This window comes from Podarcis melisellensis, assembly GCF_964234715.1.
Source record: "Podarcis melisellensis genome assembly, chromosome: 5".
In the NCBI taxonomy this organism is placed as follows: domain Eukaryota; kingdom Metazoa; phylum Chordata; class Lepidosauria; order Squamata; family Lacertidae; genus Podarcis; species Podarcis melisellensis.
The window spans coordinates 511,890-529,542 of NC_138537.1; the positions used below are offsets into that span (position 1 = coordinate 511,890).

Here is a 17,653-nt window from a genome sequence, read left to right on the forward strand (position 1 = left end):
AGGAATTCAAATCTGCAAGGCCTGATGAGCTTCACCCAATGGTACTAAAGGAGCTTGTGGATGTAATCTCAGAGCCTCTTTGAGAATTCTTGGAGAACAGGTGAGGTCCCTACAGACTGGAGGCAGGCAAATGTTGTCCTCATCTTCAAAAATAGGAGAAAAGGAAGACCCAGGTAACTGCCGACCAGTGAGCTGGACATTGAAACCCGGAAAGGTCCTAGAACATATAATTCCACAGTTGGTCTGTGAGCATTTAGAAAAGCCTATACTATACTGGGACACGGGTGGCACTGTAGGTTAAACCACAGAGCCGGGGGTTTGCTGATCAGAAGGTTGGAGGTTCGAATCCCCGCAATGACAGGGTGAGCTCCCGTTGCTCGGTCCCAGCTCCTGCCAACCTAGCAGTTCGAAAGCACGTCAAAGTGCAAGTAGATAAATAGGTACCACTCCGGTGGGAAGGGAAACGGCGTTTCCGTGCACTGCTCTGGTTCACCAGAAGCGGCTTAGTCATGTTGGCCACATGACCCGGAAGCTGTACGCCGGCTCCCTCAGCCAGTAAAGCGAGATGAGCACCGCAACTCCAGAGTCGGCCATGACTGGACCTAATGGTCACGGGTCCCTTTACCTTACAGAGATGCTTGAATATTTCTTGGGTTGTCCCTGAATCTTCCTGTCCACTTGCCGCCTTTTCCTGCCTCTCCAGGGCGGCCAGCCCCACCCTCGGAAGACCCCTGTGCTGGAGGGGGTCCCATCTAACTCTGCAATTCTATGGTCCCCGAGGGACCCTTCCCAGTTAAGAGCCAGGCCCAGGCCTCAGCAGACGCCCAGTTTTGTGACAAGAATTCGTCACCTGAGACCCTTTATCTCACCAGGCAGACCTGCCCAACATCTGCGCAGGGCAGATCTTTGCCTCCCGGGCGCTGGATGCCTCCCTCAGATAAGGCTGGAGGCGCTTCGCTCGGCAGCCTGTGCACGACTCTCCCGGCTCAGCAAAATGTCCGGCAACCGATCTTGGTAAGTGCTGAAAGGCTCCCTGGGGCTTGGAAGGAGCTTCCTCCCTGACCTTCTCCAGCCCATCTCTCTGCCCACCAGGCTGCTGCTCTGCTCTGGGCTCCTGCGGCCTTGAAGGGGGCTCAAAGCTTCAGAACAGGGGTAGGCAACCTAAGGCCCACGGAGGTCGTTTAACCGGCCCACGAGCCGCCCCCAAACAGAGCCGCCTGCTCGGCGAGTTCCCCCACGCTGCACTAAATCAGCACGGCACGGCACGGGGACTTGCTTGTACGGCGCCGGAAAAAGTGTCTGCGCAGACACAGACACTGCTGGAAATCGTGGTCATGTGCGCTCACTCACACGCACAATCCACCCCACAGAGGGATCTCCGCTGGAGGGAATCGGCCCAGGGGAGGTAAACCTTGCCGACCCCTGGTTCAGAGAGACCGGCTCACCCGCAAGCGTGCCAAAGCTCACCTGCATCCACTCGGCCGCCTCCAGCGGTGGAATTGGCACTGTAATCCCTGTTCGGCATTTGCAAGATCTGATCTATTGGGCTGTGGAACTCCCTGCCTCTTGAGATCAAGCGGGTGCCTTTGCTGCCCTCTTTGGGGCACCTGCTAAAAAGCCTCCTTGTCTAGGCAAGCCTGCCCAGCTGTTTAGAAATGCTGCTGGTAGGAATGTGAATCCATTTTAGCATTTTAACTTTCTGTATGTCTGCCTGATTTTCTTATTTTATCTTTCTGTAACTGCTTTGAGGTTGCTGTCTTTTAAGAAAACAAAAACCCTGCATAAATTTTGTGAACTAAATAACGGATCTCCACCTGTCACACGTGTGTGTGTTTTGTGTCTTTGTGTGAAGCTAGAGCAGCTGCTTTGCATTCAGAACGTGCAAGTTTCCGTCCCCTGGCTGCAATTTGGGAGAGCTGCTGCCAGTCAGTGCAGGCAGTATGGAGTAGGTTAGAGGGACGGCAGCTGCCTCTGCTCTTTGGGGAGGGAGGACCCAGCTGGAGGGGAGGATCAGGATTCTTCTGAGTATTTTAAAGCGAGGGTTGTTTCTAGTGGTCGGGAGGGAAAATATAAGAGAGCCGGGAGTCAGAGGCGGCAGCCTCCCTCCCCTGCTTAACCACCACTCTTCCTCTTTGCCAGAAGTCCTGGCTTTGGGGTCGGAAGGCTGTTTGTGGGGGGAATGGAGGCTCAGGAGTCTGGCTGGGAGAGGCTTTGGCCCGGAGGCAGGGGGCCGGGTCTGCTGCTTGTTTGGACTCTCCAGTGTTAACGGAGAAATCTGAGGGCTCCCTTGGATGATAAAACAACAAGGAGACCAGCCAGGAAACTATCTCATAAGGAGACCGTCCCTTTGTCCTTTCTTGGCTGGAGCCAAGAGAGCATCTTTGGCTAAGCAGATGTTGCTTCTTCAATGTCAAAGAGAGAGATGGCTGCCTTGCCCTGTGCTTATGTCGTTACCTGCACAGGTGAGGCTACACCCACCTCTAGTCACATGGAGAGGAAGTCTGTCCCAGCCCAGAAGGAAAGAGGAGGTTTACCTGCTGGCTGGACAAACATTCCTCCCCATGTGTAAACATGTTCACTCTAGGAATGTTGTACTTGACTGCTCCCACAAAAGAGCAGATTGTGAAGGAGGTGGGGTGTGTGCATTGTTACGGTAAATTCTGGGTGCAGAGCTGCCCTGTCACCCAGCTCGTCGGACTGAGTCCGCGGGTCCTAGCGGAAGAAATGAGTTCAGCCGGAGTCGGAGCAAGATGCGGAGATCCGAGTTTATTGGCCAACAGGTTCAAAGTGAGATTGAACCCCGAGAGTGGGGCGACATAAACTTTTAAAAGTTCCCTCCAAGTCCCAGGATACAGTGCAGGAAAACGTCACGAATACATTATGGGAAGGCTGGGTTACATGAAAGACGTCATGAATACATTACAAACAGGCGGGGTTACACACATTAACATTTCAGGGAGGAAGGGGGGAGATATGCAGAGTAAGGGATATACATAGATAAGCATTTCCTGAGTACCGGTGATGGTGAGACAATGGAGCAGACATACATCGTCTGTCACCTGGCATTGCCCGGAGGAAGGGTTTGGCAGAACGATCCGACCGGATTAGGGTCTTCCTGAGTACGTGACCTGGGTCTTCCTGAGTACGTGACTTGCCGCTCAGGGGATTATGGAAGTGTGGCCAGCAACATGGAGTGAAGAGGAAACAGAGCAGAACGGCGTCAAAATGAAGAAAATCGGAGCTTTGGTTGATTTTCTATCAATTTCCAAAGCTTTCGGTCCCCTTGCCGGTCAAGTTGATATTGTACCGTATTTTTCGCACCATAGGACGCACCGGACAATAGGACGCACCTTGTTTTAGAGGGGGGAGAACAAGGGAAAAAAATTCTTCCGCTCTCTGACCAGTGCCCCTTCAGCAAAGCGGCAGGAAGCGCTGCGCAGAGAGTGGGAGAATTTTCCCCCTCTTGTTTTCCCGCTCTAAAACAAGTTGCCATTTAAGGTGCGTTCAGGTGGCTACCTTGGAAGCCTGGAGAGCTAGAGGGGTCAGTGCGCACCGACCCCTCTCGCTCTCCTGGCTTCAGGTTCCTTTCGACCTGCTCTTTGGGGCTGGCGGGGGGAAGCCCACCACCAGCCCCAAAGAGCAGGTCTGGGAGCAGCGGAAAGGCGCAGCGGAGAGGCTGCTGCCATAGTCGCGCGTCACCTCTCCAGCTGGGAGAGGATCGCGGGGCTATGGCTTCTTTATCCCCGTCCGCGCTCTCCCGGCTGGAGAGGTGACGCGCGGCTATTGAGGCTCCTGCCAGAGCCGCGCGTCGCCTCTCCAGCCGGGAGAGTGTCGCGGGGGGCTGCTTTAGCTCCGCGCGCGCTCTCCGGGCTGGAGAGGTGACGCGCGGTTATGGAGGCTCCTGCCATAGCCGCGCGTCACCTCTCCAGCCGGGAGAGGGTCGCGAGGGGCTGCTTTAGCTCCGCGCGAGCTCTCCCGGCTGGAGAGGTGACGCGCGGCTATGGAGGCACCTGCCTGAGCCGCGCGTCACCTCTCCAACCGGGAGAGGGTCGCGGGGCTATGGTGTCTTCGCTCCATAGGACGCACACACATTTCCCCTTCATTTTTGAAGGGGAAAAAGTGCGTCCTATAGAGCGAAAAATACGGTATATTGAAAACGGAAATCAATGGATACATTGTAACAAGGGTTTGACAGTTTTACAAGGTCGCTGGTTTCGGTTCCATTGTTCTCGCAGCAGGGAGCCGTCAGCACCTTGTCAGGAGGTTAAATGAGGCGTGCAAGAGCTCCCTGAGCTAGCTCTTGCAGGGGAATGCACGCTCCTGATTGGCTGAGGCGCGGCCATTATAGTCAATGGAGGGTTTAGTTTGATACGGTCAACTCGTATTAAGAATAGGGCGAAAAGAAGGCATAGGAAAGGCATATGAAGGAGGGCTTATTCCGCCCGTATAGGGAAATGAGGAATATTTACAAGGTCAAGGGGTATAGTGTGGTGCTTGTGCAACAGTGTAGGGGTTCCGGGGCCGTGCGCCATCGAGGTCATCGCCTCGATCCCCCGTGGAGGAGAAGGAGGTCAGGGAAGGTGCCCCCCCTCTTCCTCCGTATCAGTCCCCCATTCGGAGATAGATTTGCATCAAAGTTCTGTAAGAACTTGCAAATCCTTTCTCCGCACTCTATACCCCTGTTATCTCGTACTCTCCTTCCCCCAGGTGCCTCATTTGCACGTATTCAGGGAAGACGGGGCCGTTGTGGGAGCGGGAATAGGCTCGGAGGGAAAAAGGGGTTGATTGAGTGGGGCAGCGGAGGAGAGAGCAGCAAGGGGAGACACAGTGTATGGTGCAACAGAATACAGAGATGCAAAGGATGACAAGAAGGGCAGCAAGGAATATCACCTTAAGTAGTTGTCGGAGCCATCCGAGTTTGGGCAGCCAGTTCCACAAGTCCACATCGGACAGCCCCTCGTGCTGTATTTCGGTCAGTTTCCCTGCCAGCTCATGGATGTTATTTAGATGTCCGGTGATATTCAGGGTCTGGTCAGTGACGTACGTACAGCACTCTGTACCTATTAGTGCACATGTCCCTCCTTGACTGGATAGCAAGAAGTCCGTCGCAATCCTGGTCTGCAAGGCCATCTGGCGCACCTCTGACAGCTCCGACACTAGGGAGTCGGTGATTTGGGTTGTTTCTTGCATAAACTTGAGGAGTATGTCGGTGAGGCGGAGGATGTCGACGTGGTTAGATCCTGCCCCGTAGGCGGGGAAGAGTGCCCGTCCTACGGTTTCTCCGTTGGCGGCTACGTCAGATAGGTCTGATAATCCCTTCTGGTCCCTCTTATTCCTTTGTCTTCCTGGAGGCAGGTGAGGGACTATCCGGATGCCCGGGACGATGTAACCCACAAAGCAGGAACCCGACATATGTGGACTCACCCAGGTGTATGCGCGATGGCCACATACCCAAAATAAGCCACTGAGGTAGGACTCCATCCTTCCTGAGGCGAAGGCTTGTAATAACAGAGAGTCGGTATGCTGGGGTTGCCAGGTCGCAGGGTGTCCGACGACGTTGGCCCAAGCGAGAGTAAGATCTTGGAAGGTCCGTGATCCCGTCATATTGGTGACAGTGGTTTGGCCGTTTGGTAGGAGTTCCAAGTTGAAGGCGCAGGTACTGGACCCAATGAATGTCCCTTCTCCGGTGAAGGTGCGACAAAGGGGTCCCTTCGTCGGGCCAGTCAAATAAAGGTACTGATGCGTCAGGTTCAATGCTGTTAAATTCCAAGAGGCGACGTCTCCAGACTGGAACTGTTGTATAGTTACTGGTACTGGAACGAGGGGAAGGCTTTGCTGGAGGTGGCTGGGCGCATGGGCACAGACCCAGCACTCCGGATAGGGTGCCTCTTGGGCCACCCGGCTGAGGAGTTTGATGTAGGAGTTCTGCTCCCAGGAGGAAAGGAGGTCCTCCCCTGGGAGGGCTGAGCCGGTGCCGAGTCGACGGGGTGCCGTACCGAGCGGATGAAGCGGGTCGGTGGTATTCAGGAGTCGCCTGTCCTTGGCTATACCTCCACATCTCGAGGGTCCAACGTGGTCCCAAGTTGGGGAGCGAGAGGGATGTGCTGGATGATACCACCCCTCTAAATATTCTGCTCCCCTCCAATCGTGGGTGACCCCGAGGTTCCAGAGGCAGCAAAATCCTCTCAGACAAAGTCCTTGCAGTTGGGGTTTTCGGGGTTCTGGAGTCATGAGGAGACATTGGAATCCGAAAATCAAGTTGTCAGAGGGGTTAGTTGCGTCAGTGTAGGACGATGTGGCCCCCCCTTTCTCGACTTCGGTCCAATTTGGGCTCCTCAAGAGTTCCCCATTGCCGTAAAGGAAATGAGTCCCGTTCACACAGCTAAGGCGGTAGTAGGATTGGTCAAGGGTAACTGCTGCTGACCCAATACGGTGTAGGCGTTCGTCCCGGATGAAAAGTTCCCAGTACGCACTGTCCGTTAGTTGGGGTACGAGGGAATGGCGTAGCAATGTTCGAGATTCAGGGAGGCAAAAGTCAAAGTCCCCCATTCGGTCAGGATTTAACTTCCCGCCGGTTTCAACTCGATGGTAATCCAAGAAATGGTAGTCTGTGGTTAATCCGGTGCAATGATCCGTTGGTGTGGTGGAGGATTGGGTCAGAGCCCCATGGGTGATGAAGATAAAGGAAAGGTGCATGATAAGAGTCCAAGGGCAGCAAGGCATTGTCAAAGGCGAGTTGTCAAAGGCGAGCTGTCAAGAGCGCTGTCAAAGGCGAGCTGTCAAAGGCGCTGTCAGAGGCGAGCTGTCAAAGGCGCTGTCAGAGGCGAGCTGTCAAAGGCGCTGTCAGCGGCGAGCTGTCAAAGGCGCTGTCAGCGGCGAGCTGTCAAAGGCGCTGTCAGCAAAGGCGCTGTCAGAGGCGAGCTGTCAAAGGCGCTGTCAGAGGCGAGCTGTCAAAGGCGCTGTCAGAGGCGAGCTGTCAAACGAGTTTCAGGCGCAGTTTGATAGCGTCGGAACCCGGAACGATCTCGGATGTCCAGTTGGGTGGTGTTGTATCTGGTCCGGTCTGTTGAGCCCGAACTTGGCCCCGATCAGGTCCGGTCTGTTGAGCCCGAACTTGGCCCCGATCAGGTCCGGTCTGTTGAGCCCGAACTTGGCCCCGATCAGGTCCGGTCTGTTGAGCCCGAACTTGGCCCCGATCAGGTCCGGTCTGTTGCTCCTCGTCGTCGATGTAGGAGGTTGGTGCGGGTGGTGGGGCCTCAAAGGTGTAGTCCTCCCCAAGGTTCTCCTGCGCTTTTTGGGGCGGGGGTGATGCCTTGCACCTTGTGTGGTGTAGCCAGGCGCTTTTCTCTCCTACCTTCACAGCGGTTGGTGAAGTTAGAAGTACCTGGTAAGGACCTTCCCAGGAGGGTTGGAGAGGTTGTTTCTGGTAGACTTTGACGAGGATCCAGTTGCCTGGTTGGAAGGAGTGAGCCTGCACGTCGATGGGTAGGTTCTGTCCTTCGACTGCTGCGTATTGGTGGAGGCGCTGGAGCTGTGTCTGCAGCTGAATAATATAGTTAGTGAGTTCTGCCTCCCCCACCTCCAGTTCTGAGAGGGGAAATAGGGTGTTATAGACGGGGGGGGGGGGTCTTCCGAATATGAGTTCGAATGGAGAAAGTTTCAAAGGTCCGGTTGGAGCGCTGCGTATGTTGTGAAGGACTAGTGGGAGCGCATTCACCCATTTCAACCCCGTGAGTTTGCAAAGCTTTCCCAGTTGTATTTTTATTTCTTGGTTCATGCGCTCTACTTGGCCGGAAGACTGTGGGTGATAAGGAGTATGGAGGTCCCACTTTATTTGGAGAGCTTTGGCTATTAGTTGTACTACGTCAGCGGTAAAGTGGGTTCCCCTATCACTGTCTATACGACGGGGTATCCCAAACCGGGGGATAATTTCCTGTAAGAGGGCTCTAGCAACCACTGTGGCGGTGGCCTTTCGACAGGGAAATCCCTCTACCCAGGAAGAGAATTGGTCAACTATGATCAGAGCGTATTTGAAACCTTGGCATTGAGGTAGATCAATAAAGTCAAGTTGTAAGCTCTCAAAGGGGATGAAAGCCCATGGCCTTGCCCCTGGCGGTTTTCTGGGCTGGCGCTTAGGGTTGAAATCATTGCAAGTGGTGCAGTTTTTTGAAGCTGCCGTTGCCGCGGCTGCAATGCCGGAGGCATACCAAGACCTCTTTACGTGTTCTATTAGTCTCCCCTTTCCCCAGTGTGTTTGCTGGTGGATAATCCTCACTAATTTAGGAGTCCAGGCTTTTGGGAGGACCGGTCTACCATCGGGGAGGATCCACATGCCACTTTGTTCGGTAGCGCCTAAGGATTTCCATGAGGATTTTTCTTCCTCTGGGGCTGTCTCGTATATTCGGGTGGGATCTATGTCTGCGGGGAACTGTAAGGCTTGGAATTCGGACTCATTGTTAGGCTGGCGAAGTGCGGCTGCCTGGGCTGCTTTGTCTGCTCGTCTATTGCCCTTTGAGACCGGGTCACTTCCTTTGGTGTGGGCCTTACAATGGACGACGGCTATCGCAGTGGGCAAGTGGATGGCTGTCAACAGTCTCTCCACTAGGGCGGCATGTGAGATTTGAGAGCCAGCGGCAGTTAAAAAGCCTCTTTGAAGCCATATTTGGCCAGTTGTGTGTACTAGTCCGAAGCAGTACTTGCTATCTGTGTAGATGGTAACTCTTTTCCTGTCACTGATCTCACAAGCGCGTATGAGTGCAATTAACTCCGCGGCTTGTGCGCTGTATTGTGGGTTAATGGGGTTGGATTCAAGAACCTCAAAATCAGAAACGACTGCATACCCGGTCTTCCTCTCTCCATTTATAACCTTAGAGCTGCCATCAGTATAAAGTATAAAGTCCGGATTCTCTAAGGGAAGGTGATCTAGGTCCTCCCGAGGTTTCTCAGCTTGTCGAACTATTTTGGTGCAGTCATGGTGTGGGGTACCGTCGTCGGGAAGGGGTAATAAGGTGGCTGGGTTGAGGGAGTTGACACGTTTGATGGTCACATTGGAAGGAGTTAGTAGGAGGGCTTCGTAGCGGTTTAAGCGGGAGTTGGAGAAGTGGTGACAGCCCCTCAGAGTTAAAAGAGTGGAGACAGAGTGGGGAACATGGATGGTAATTTCATGTCCCAGTACCGTTTCTTGGGCCTTCTCGAGGAGGATCGCAGCAGCGGCAATCGCTCTGAGACAACTTACGGCTCCTTTCGCTGTATTGTCTAATTGTAGGCTATAATAGGCCACTGGCCTTTCCTGATCCCTAAAGGGTTGAGTCAAAACGCCCGAAGCGACCCCCATTTGTTCATGAATGAACAGATTAAAGGGGATTCGGTAGTCGGGCAGTCCCAGGGCAGGAGTGGATCTCAGTTCTCGTTTTAGACGTTCAAAGGATTTATATGCTTCCTCTTCCCAGACCAAGGGGTCCGGGTGATCTTGGCGTGTCATAGCGGTCAAGGGTTTTGTTATTTCGCTGTAGGCAGCAATCCATGCTCGGCAAAAGCCGGCCATTCCAAGGAAGCCGCGCAATTGTCGCTTTGTTTTTGGGAGAGGGATCTTAGTGACCATTTCAACTCTGTCTGTGGCGAGGCTTCGGGTACCCACTCCTAAGATGTGCCCGAGGTACTTTACTTCTTGTCTACAATATTGGAGTTTCTTTGGGGACACTTTATGTCCCTTTCTTGCTAGTTCAGATAGGAGGTGTTTAGTGTCTGTTTTGCACGCTTCTTCACTAGTGGAGCATAATAAGAGATCATCAACGTAGAGCAAGAGGGTGGAGCTTGCGGGGAGATGGATGTCTTGTAAATCCTGGTGCAAGATGGCTGAGAATATTGCTGGTGATTCTACATATCCCTGGGGCAACCTCGTCCAAGTTAATTGACTGGGTCCCCAAGTAAAAGCGAAGAGAAATTGGCTAGCTGGGTCCAGGGGTATGCTGAAGAAGGCGGAGCATAAGTCCGCGGCAGTGTACCAAGTTGTGCCTGCCGGAATTGCGTTCAGGAGAGAGTTTGGATTGCCCACCACTGGGTGGCGGGGTATTACGAACTGGTTCACTAGTCGCAGGTCTTGGACAAAGCGGTATCGGACCGGGGCTCCTTCCTTTGAGGGCTTCTTTACAGGGAGCACGGGGGTATTACAGGGCGAGGCACATGGAACTAGGATCCCTTTCTCGAGGAAGTCCTCAATCATGGGTGTTAGTCCTTCAATGGCTTCTTTAGGCAAGGGGTATTGCTTGGTGCAGGGGAAGGGCAGATCGGTTCTGTAGGTGATCTTAACTGGGGTGGCCGATATTAGGAGTCCGACAGAGGTCGATTCAGTGCCCCACAAGGAAGGGGGTAATTCATTCTCCAATTCCGGAGGGAGTTCGGGAAACTGACGGTCCGATTCCGCTTCCTGTATGATACCCTGGAATGCGGGGATGGAGTCCTCGGGCATATATAGGTAAATGCCGTCCGAGGAACATTTTATGGTGGCATTGAGTTTACAAAGGAGATCTCTGCCGAGGAGGTTAACAGGACTACTAGTTAAGAGGAAAGCGTGTTCTGCTAATAAGGGTCCAAGGGTGACTTTGGCCGGTTGCGAGAGTGGGCAGGTGCGGGGTATCCCATCTAGTCCCATTACTTTCTTGGTCACTGTCCCTGGTTCCAAGTGACTGTCCGTTAGGGTGGAGTACGTGGCTCCAGTGTCCAGTAGGCATTGGTAAGGGTGGCCGTCGATCTCAATAGTACAGACAGGATCATCAGGTGACAGGGTTATCACTGGGCAGATGGTTTGGGTCGGACCTAGACTGGGATCCCCTTCTAGTAGTCAGTAGGTGTCTTGGTCGTCGGGTGGTGGCTGGTTCGGGGGGTGCAAGGGAGGAGCAGTGGCATTTGACCAAAGGTGAGTAGGCGCGTTTACTGTTGCCATTTGGGTTCGTGGGCCTGTCTGAGGTCGTTGAGTTGGGGGCGTTGGGTTCGGAGGCACTTGCGGAGTGTAGCCCTCCGGTGAGTGATTAATGAGTCCCTGGGTCAGGTTGGATGGCGGGGGAAAAGAAGGACGGTTTGTTCGGGTAGGAAATGACCTGGGGTCTTGCGCCCCATAAGATGGTGTGTTGAGGTAGGGGCAGAATCTTTTTATGTGTCCCTCCTCTTGGCAGTAGTAACACCCTCCGTTGCCTGGTCCCCATTGCCTATACGGATTCGGGGGTCCTCCACCCCGGACCCCCCTTCCTCGGCCAAGACCTCTACCCCGGTGAGGGCCATAGGTAGTCTCCATGCTTAAGGCCAAAATCTGTTCGACCTCTGGTTTGGTTTCCTTTTTCCTTCGTTCATCCCGAGAGTTGTAGATGGATTTTGCGATGGATAAGATTTCGCTTATGCTCTTTCCATCATATCCTATCTGGAGGTTCAGGGCCTTCCTTATATCTGGGCAGGCTTGATCCTTGAAGAAACCTTTAACGATTACTTCGTGCTGCGGATTCTCAGGATCTATCCCTCCCCATGTCTTGATGGCGGACACCAATCTTGTATAATAATCAGAGGGGTGTTCATTTGGCCCCTGCATTACCGTCTGGACTTTGGTCCAATTTACGGTGCGTTGTCCGGCGGCTTTCACGCCGTCCAAGATGGCTTTCTTAAACAGGTTTAAATACCAGATCCCATTTGTAGTGTTATAATCCCATGCAGGTTCTACTCGGAGGCATTGCGCTGTGAGGGCTTCCAATCCTTGTGGTCGTCCCCTCTGGTAATCGGGTGATTCTAGTGCTTCCCCGGCTTTTGTTAGAATATCTGCCTTCTCTGCCTCATTAAAGAGGGCGTTCAAAAGGACATGGACGTCTGGCCAAGTGGGTTTATGGGTGGAAAAGATGGCGCTGATCTGGCGGTGGCATTTATCGGGGTCGTCCCTCAGGGAGGGCATCTGGTTCGACCAAGTGACGAGATCAGAGGTATAGAAGGGTTGATGTGTATAAACCATTCGCGGGGGCCCGTCGGGTTGGAGAGGTGGGATTGGTAAGGCTCTCAAGGGCATCTGGACTGCGGCGGGACTTATGGCAGAGCTTGCTAGCTCAGAAGTTCCTGGACCTCCCGCACCGTGATCTGGGAATTCAGTTGCAAGTTCCCAAAATTCTGAGGGGAGAGTGTTCTTTCTGGCTTCTGGAGGGGGGGGGTTCTTTTGGTTTGGACGGAGTCTTCAATTGTGGAACGAAGCGTTGGGGGGTTGGCTTTAGTTTTTGTCTGCCCGGGGTCCCTTTGATCTTTTCTCGCCTGTAGCCTTGTGACTCTTTTATTTTCACTTATTTGACCCCCTTCATCCCCCGTTCCTTCATCACTGCTTGAGCTACTACTCGAGTTACTTCTAGGCGGCGGCGGTCCCCTATAGTAGAAAGGGATCAGGGCCCGCTGTGCATCATCGTCTGCGGAATGCCCTTCGTAAGGGGGGGGCATGGGCTGCCGTCCGGGATTCAATATAGGTAGTTGGTAAGACGTTGTTCCCTTCGGGGTTTGGAGGAACCCCATCACGGCCTCGAAGGTGGCCAGATATTCTAACTGACGGGGTTTTTCCTCCATCAAACATTGCTTTAAGTGGTTTAAGCGCTCTTCATTGAACGAACCCCCCGCCGGCCAACGTAGTTCAGGCTTGGCGGAGGCGGTACTGGCGGGCCAGGTTTCAGAGCAAAGATCCTCTAATTTTTGCTTCGATAATAACTTGTGGCCAGGAATCGACTTCCAATACGTGATGACAAATTGGAGAGGAGAGTCAGGGTCCTTCTGAGACTGAGATGGCTTTCTAGAAGCCTTCTTCCCAGAGGGAGCCCGCCCGTGTTTGGAAGCCTGGGTACCCATTTTGGTGTTATGCGTGTCTAGACAGGAAAGAGGGAAGAGAAAGGACGGTAAGGGTTGGTATATCTCCTCTTCGTATACCGAGGTACGGGAATTTTACGATAAAGAGGGGGTGGTCTTAAGTCGCTTGGCAACTTTCTTAAAGGGGGGGTTTTTAAAGAGCTCTAGCTATCCGGTATTTCTTCCTATTTTCTAGTCGATAAACTGGGGTCCTTTCCACTCTGCCGTTCCCGCCCAATTCCTCATGGGCTATCCCTCCTGGCAACCTCCTACCTATTGACACAATCTCAGGAAAAGGGGGCCCTACTGGACGCCCGCACAATGCGGTGCCAGATCGGGTGAACCCTGGACAGAGTTCGAATAGAAAATCCCCCTTGCTTTCGGAAGCGGGCTCACGCACGATACACGTGTTACGTGGCTCGACCGGTGCGGCTGGGATTGGTGATAGAAAGCCAGACCCCTTCCTGCCCCCTCGGTGAGGACGCTCGGGAAGTTCGGAAGAAGAACTCCAGCCCCTTGCTTTCAACTGGGATGTCCGTTGCGGAGAGTCGGCTATTTTTCAAGTCGGGTCTCTCCGTCTTACTGTCGGGCTCCCAATTGGTGCGGCTGGCCAGAGAGGTTTTAGAGAAAGAGATAGAGCTCAGAACCCCCCTTTTGGGTCGAGCGGCGGTCCCCGGTCTCTCTCACCAACCGGACCAAGAGAAAGGCAAGAAAGATCAATAGAGAGGAGGGCAGAGAATTCGGTTGCCAGGAGATTTCCACCCCCTTCCCACCAGTGCACTGGATTTTCCTATACTCACGCGTCTTCTACGGCGATCCCGGGATCGTTGAGTAAGCCGGCTGGATTCCCTTTGCTCCCCGGCTGAACCCCTGGGACGTTCGATTACCGCCCGGAGGATGGCCGGAGGTCCAAAGGATCTTCCCAGGCAAAATGGCCCGGAGCCGGCTGAAGATTTCGGGGCCCCCGGTCAGCAACACGGGAGTACCGCTCGTCCCTGTTCGGGCGCCAAATGTTACGGTAAATTCTGGGTGCAGAGCTGCCCTGTCACCCAGCTCGTCGGACTGAGTCCGCGGGTCCTAGCGGAAGAAATGAGTTCAGCCGGAGTCGGAGCAAGATGCGGAGATCCGAGTTTATTGGCCAACAGGTTCAAAGTGAGATTGAACCCCGAGAGTGGGGCGACATAAACTTTTAAAAGTTCCCTCCAAGTCCCAGGATACAGAGCAGGAAAACGTCACGAATACATTATGGGAAGGCTGGGTTACATGAAAGACGTCATGAATACATTACAAACAGGCGGGGTTACACACATTAACATTTCAGGGAGGAAGGGGGGAGATATGCAGAGTAAGGGATATACATAGATAAGCATTTCCTGAGTACCGGTGATGGTGAGACAATGGAGCAGACATACATCGTCTGTCACCTGGCATTGCCCGGAGGAAGGGTTTGGCAGAACGATCCGACCGGATTAGGGTCTTCCTGAGTACGTGACCTGGGTCTTCCTGAGTACGTGACTTGCCGCTCAGGGGATTATGGAGGTGTGGCCAGCAACATGGAGTGAAGAGGAAACAGAGCAGAACGGCGTCAAAATGAAGAAAATCGGAGCTTTGGTTGATTTTCTATCAATTTCCAAAGCTTTCGGTCCCCTTGCCGGTCAAGTTGATATTGTATATTGAAAACGGAAATCAATGGATACATTGTAACAAGGGTTTGACAGTTTTACAAGGTCGCTGGTTTCGGTTCCATTGTTCTCGCAGCAGGGAGCCGTCAGCACCTTGTCAGGAGGTTAAATGAGGCGTGCAAGAGCTCCCTGAGCTAGCTCTTGCAGGGGAATGCACGCTCCTGATTGGCTGAGGCGCGGCCATTATAGTCAATGGAGGGTTTAGTTTGATACGGTCAACTCGTATTAAGAATAGGGCGAAAAGAAGGCATAGGAAAGGCATATGAAGGAGGGCTTATTCCGCCCGTATAGGGAAATGAGGAATATTTACAAGGTCAAGGGGTATAGTGTGGTGCTTGTGCAACAGTGTAGGGGTTCCGGAGCCGTGCGCCATCGAGGTCATCGCCTCGATCCCCCGTGGAGGAGAAGGAGGTCAGGGAAGGTGCCCCCCCCCTCTTCCTCCATAAGCATGATGCAGCAGACCCCGGGAATCCGGACGCTCCAGCTGCAGAGAGGCTTGCCAGATGTGCGCTCTCTTGGTGAAAAGGCTAATGGACATCTCTTGCTTTCTTCCAGGATGGTGCCCACAGTGGCCATTGTCCTCCTCCTCTGCCTGGCCCTTGGAACTGGCCAGAGCCCGCCCGCCTGCACAGGGGCCTATGACTGCCCCAAGGCCCACCAGGAAGTCTACACCAAACTAAGGGACGTGACGGAGATCCCAAAGACCGCCAGCACCATCATCACCGAAATGATCTTTGTGCAAACCAGCCTGACACAGATCAAGAGCGGAGCCTTCCGGAACATGCCTGGCCTGCAGAAAGTCCTGTTCATTGGCAACAAGATCAAAACAGTAGAGGTGGGGGCCTTTGATAACTTGGAGAAGCTGGATGAGCTGGAAATCACGCAGGCTGAGCTGGATACCCTCCCTGTGGGCACCTTCCGCTCTCTTCCTCGCTTGCAGAAGCTGAATCTGCGGGACTCTCAGATCAAGGGCCTCCAGAAAGGACTCTTTGAGGATCTCGGGGACCTGGAGGAGATCTACCTGCATATGAACGAGATCCCTTCTCTCCCTGAAGGCGTCTTTGATGGGCTCTCCAACCTGACCTTCTTGCACCTGGCCAGGAACAAGATCGCTGCCATCCCAGAGGACGTCTTCAAGGAACTTTCTCGGCTGAAGGTCCTCCGGCTGTACGAGAACGAGATCGGAGACCTCCCGGAGGGGAGCCTGGACAGCCAGCAGGACCTGACGGAGCTCGGACTCCAGAAGAACAAGATCCGCACGCTGCCTCCCAGGGTGCTGAGGAACAAGCCCAACCTGGAGAAGCTGTTCCTGGAGCACAACCTCTTGGAGACCCTCCCGGATGAGGCCTTCTTCGGACTGAGGAAGCTGAAGCAGCTGACCCTGGCTTCCAACCGGCTGAAAGGTCTTCCCGGCCGGCTCTTTGGGCAGATGCCTTTGCTCACCCAGCTGGACTTGAGCAAGAACGCTTTGCAGGCTCTTCCAGCAGGGTTTTTTGCCAACCTCACGGGGCTCTCAAAGCTCACCTTGTCCCACAACCAGCTGGCAGGCCTCCCTCTCGGTGTTTTAACAGGCCTCAGCAAACTCTCTGAGCTCAACGTGGAGGCAAACAAGCTCTCGTCTCTGGAGGGTCTCCTGCCACCTTCCCTCCCGGGGCTGAAGACCCTGAGGCTCCGCCAGAACCAGCTGGAGACCATCCCTCCGGGCCTCTTTGACAGCTTCACGAAGCTCACCTCCGTGTATCTTGGGGAGAATCCGTGGAGGTGTGACTGCCTCCTTCTCTACCTCCACCGATGGATGAGCAGCAATCCCAAAAAAGTGAAGGACGCCACAAAGGTCATATGCGGAAGCCCCAAGGATCTGCAGGGCAAAGCAGTCAGTTCCTTGGCAGAAGATCAGCTGGTTTGCCCAACGACTGTGCCCATTTCAAGCACCGCTCTGCCCACAACCACTTTCCCTCCTCCTGCCACAACAAGGATGAGCACGACACTCCCCCCATCTCCTAAAAAAGCCACTGTTGCTGCAACCACCTCCGTTTCTGAGCCTGCCACCACCACAAATGCAGCCACAACCCTCCAAACCACAGAGGCTCTGACCTCAACTCCTCAAATCACCACCTCTGAGAGTCTCACTGAAACCTCACAGACCATGACCACCAGCGATCCGGCAGGTGCCATCCACCTGGCGTGCGACCGTGACGCTTGCCTGAGTCTCCCGCCAGGAGAGAGCCTGCAGGAGACAGGGCAGCGTTTCAGCAAGGACTGGATCCTGGACTCGGGCTGCGGCGCCGTGAGGGTCCGGGTGGCTGTGAGCATCGAGCCCCTGCCCGGAGGGGAGGCGGTGGCAGACCCCTCGGAAGCCCCCTGAGGCCGGCATCCCCTGCCCTGCCAGTGTGGCCCGGAGAGCTTGGGGGGCCCTCCGGAGAGAGGGGGCTCCAGCCCCACCTGAGCCGTGCTGCATCCTCACTGCAGGGCTGTGTCAGGACGTGCTTGGTATCATCACAGACGCTAACAGAAACAGAAGCCTTTGTGACCCAAATCAGGCTTTGTCTGTGTAGTTTGATCTGCGGGTCTCCCCAGGATCCCAAAGGTCACCCAGTGGGGATTCTGAAAGCATGGATCCACTGCCTCCCAGGGCAGGGTGGGGGTCTACGTCTTGTAGGATTTGCTGCCTGAAGCAGCAATTATATATTTTGTCACTCATTTCATATAATAAACCAAGCTTTCTTTATTCCCTTTGTGTGGGAACTTCTTGTGGGCATGGGGTAAGGGTAAGCACACATTCATAACTGGGCATAGGTTATAACTCTAGCAAAATATAGTAGTAGTAGTAGTAGTAGTAATAATAATAATAATAATAATAATAATAATAATAATAATAATAAATTATGAAAATGGCCCACAGATAGTATTTAACACCTACCAGATTCGCGAAAATGTCTAAAAAAAGACAGGGGGTGGGAGGGAAGGGGAGGGGGTTAAATATGCTCTCTCTTCCTGTTTGGAAAATATAAATACAAAATAAAAAACAAGATAGGAAAAGGTAGTAGGGGAACACCTAGCTACTTTTAAGGAATTCAAATCTGCAAGGCCTGATGAGCTTCACCCAATGGTACTAA

The 17,653-nt window shown here is 53.6% G+C and overlaps 1 protein-coding gene across 1 annotated transcript; it reads left to right on the top strand.

The window, feature by feature from the left end:
- The first annotated feature begins 910 nt into the window (after positions 1 to 910).
- On the top strand, positions 911 to 17,272 carry LOC309369773 (uncharacterized protein). Its single transcript, XM_081911050.1, has 2 exons — positions 911 to 1,014; positions 15,093 to 17,272. The coding sequence occupies exons 1-2, from the start codon at positions 995 to 997 to the stop codon at positions 16,900 to 16,902; spliced, it is 1,830 nt and encodes a 609-aa protein (XP_081767176.1). The 5' UTR covers positions 911 to 994; the 3' UTR covers positions 16,903 to 17,272.
- Positions 17,273 to 17,653: the final 381 nt, after the last annotated feature.

What these genes read in the sequence shown, in the direction of transcription:
- LOC309369773 (XM_081911050.1), top strand. Translation starts at nt 995, where the DNA reads ATGTCCGGCAACCGATCTTG. An exon ending in ATGTCCGGCAACCGATCTTG is followed by an intron (nt 1,015 to 15,092) that starts GTAAGTGCTGAA and finishes GCTTTCTTCCAG; the next exon opens with GATGGTGCCCACAGTGGCCA.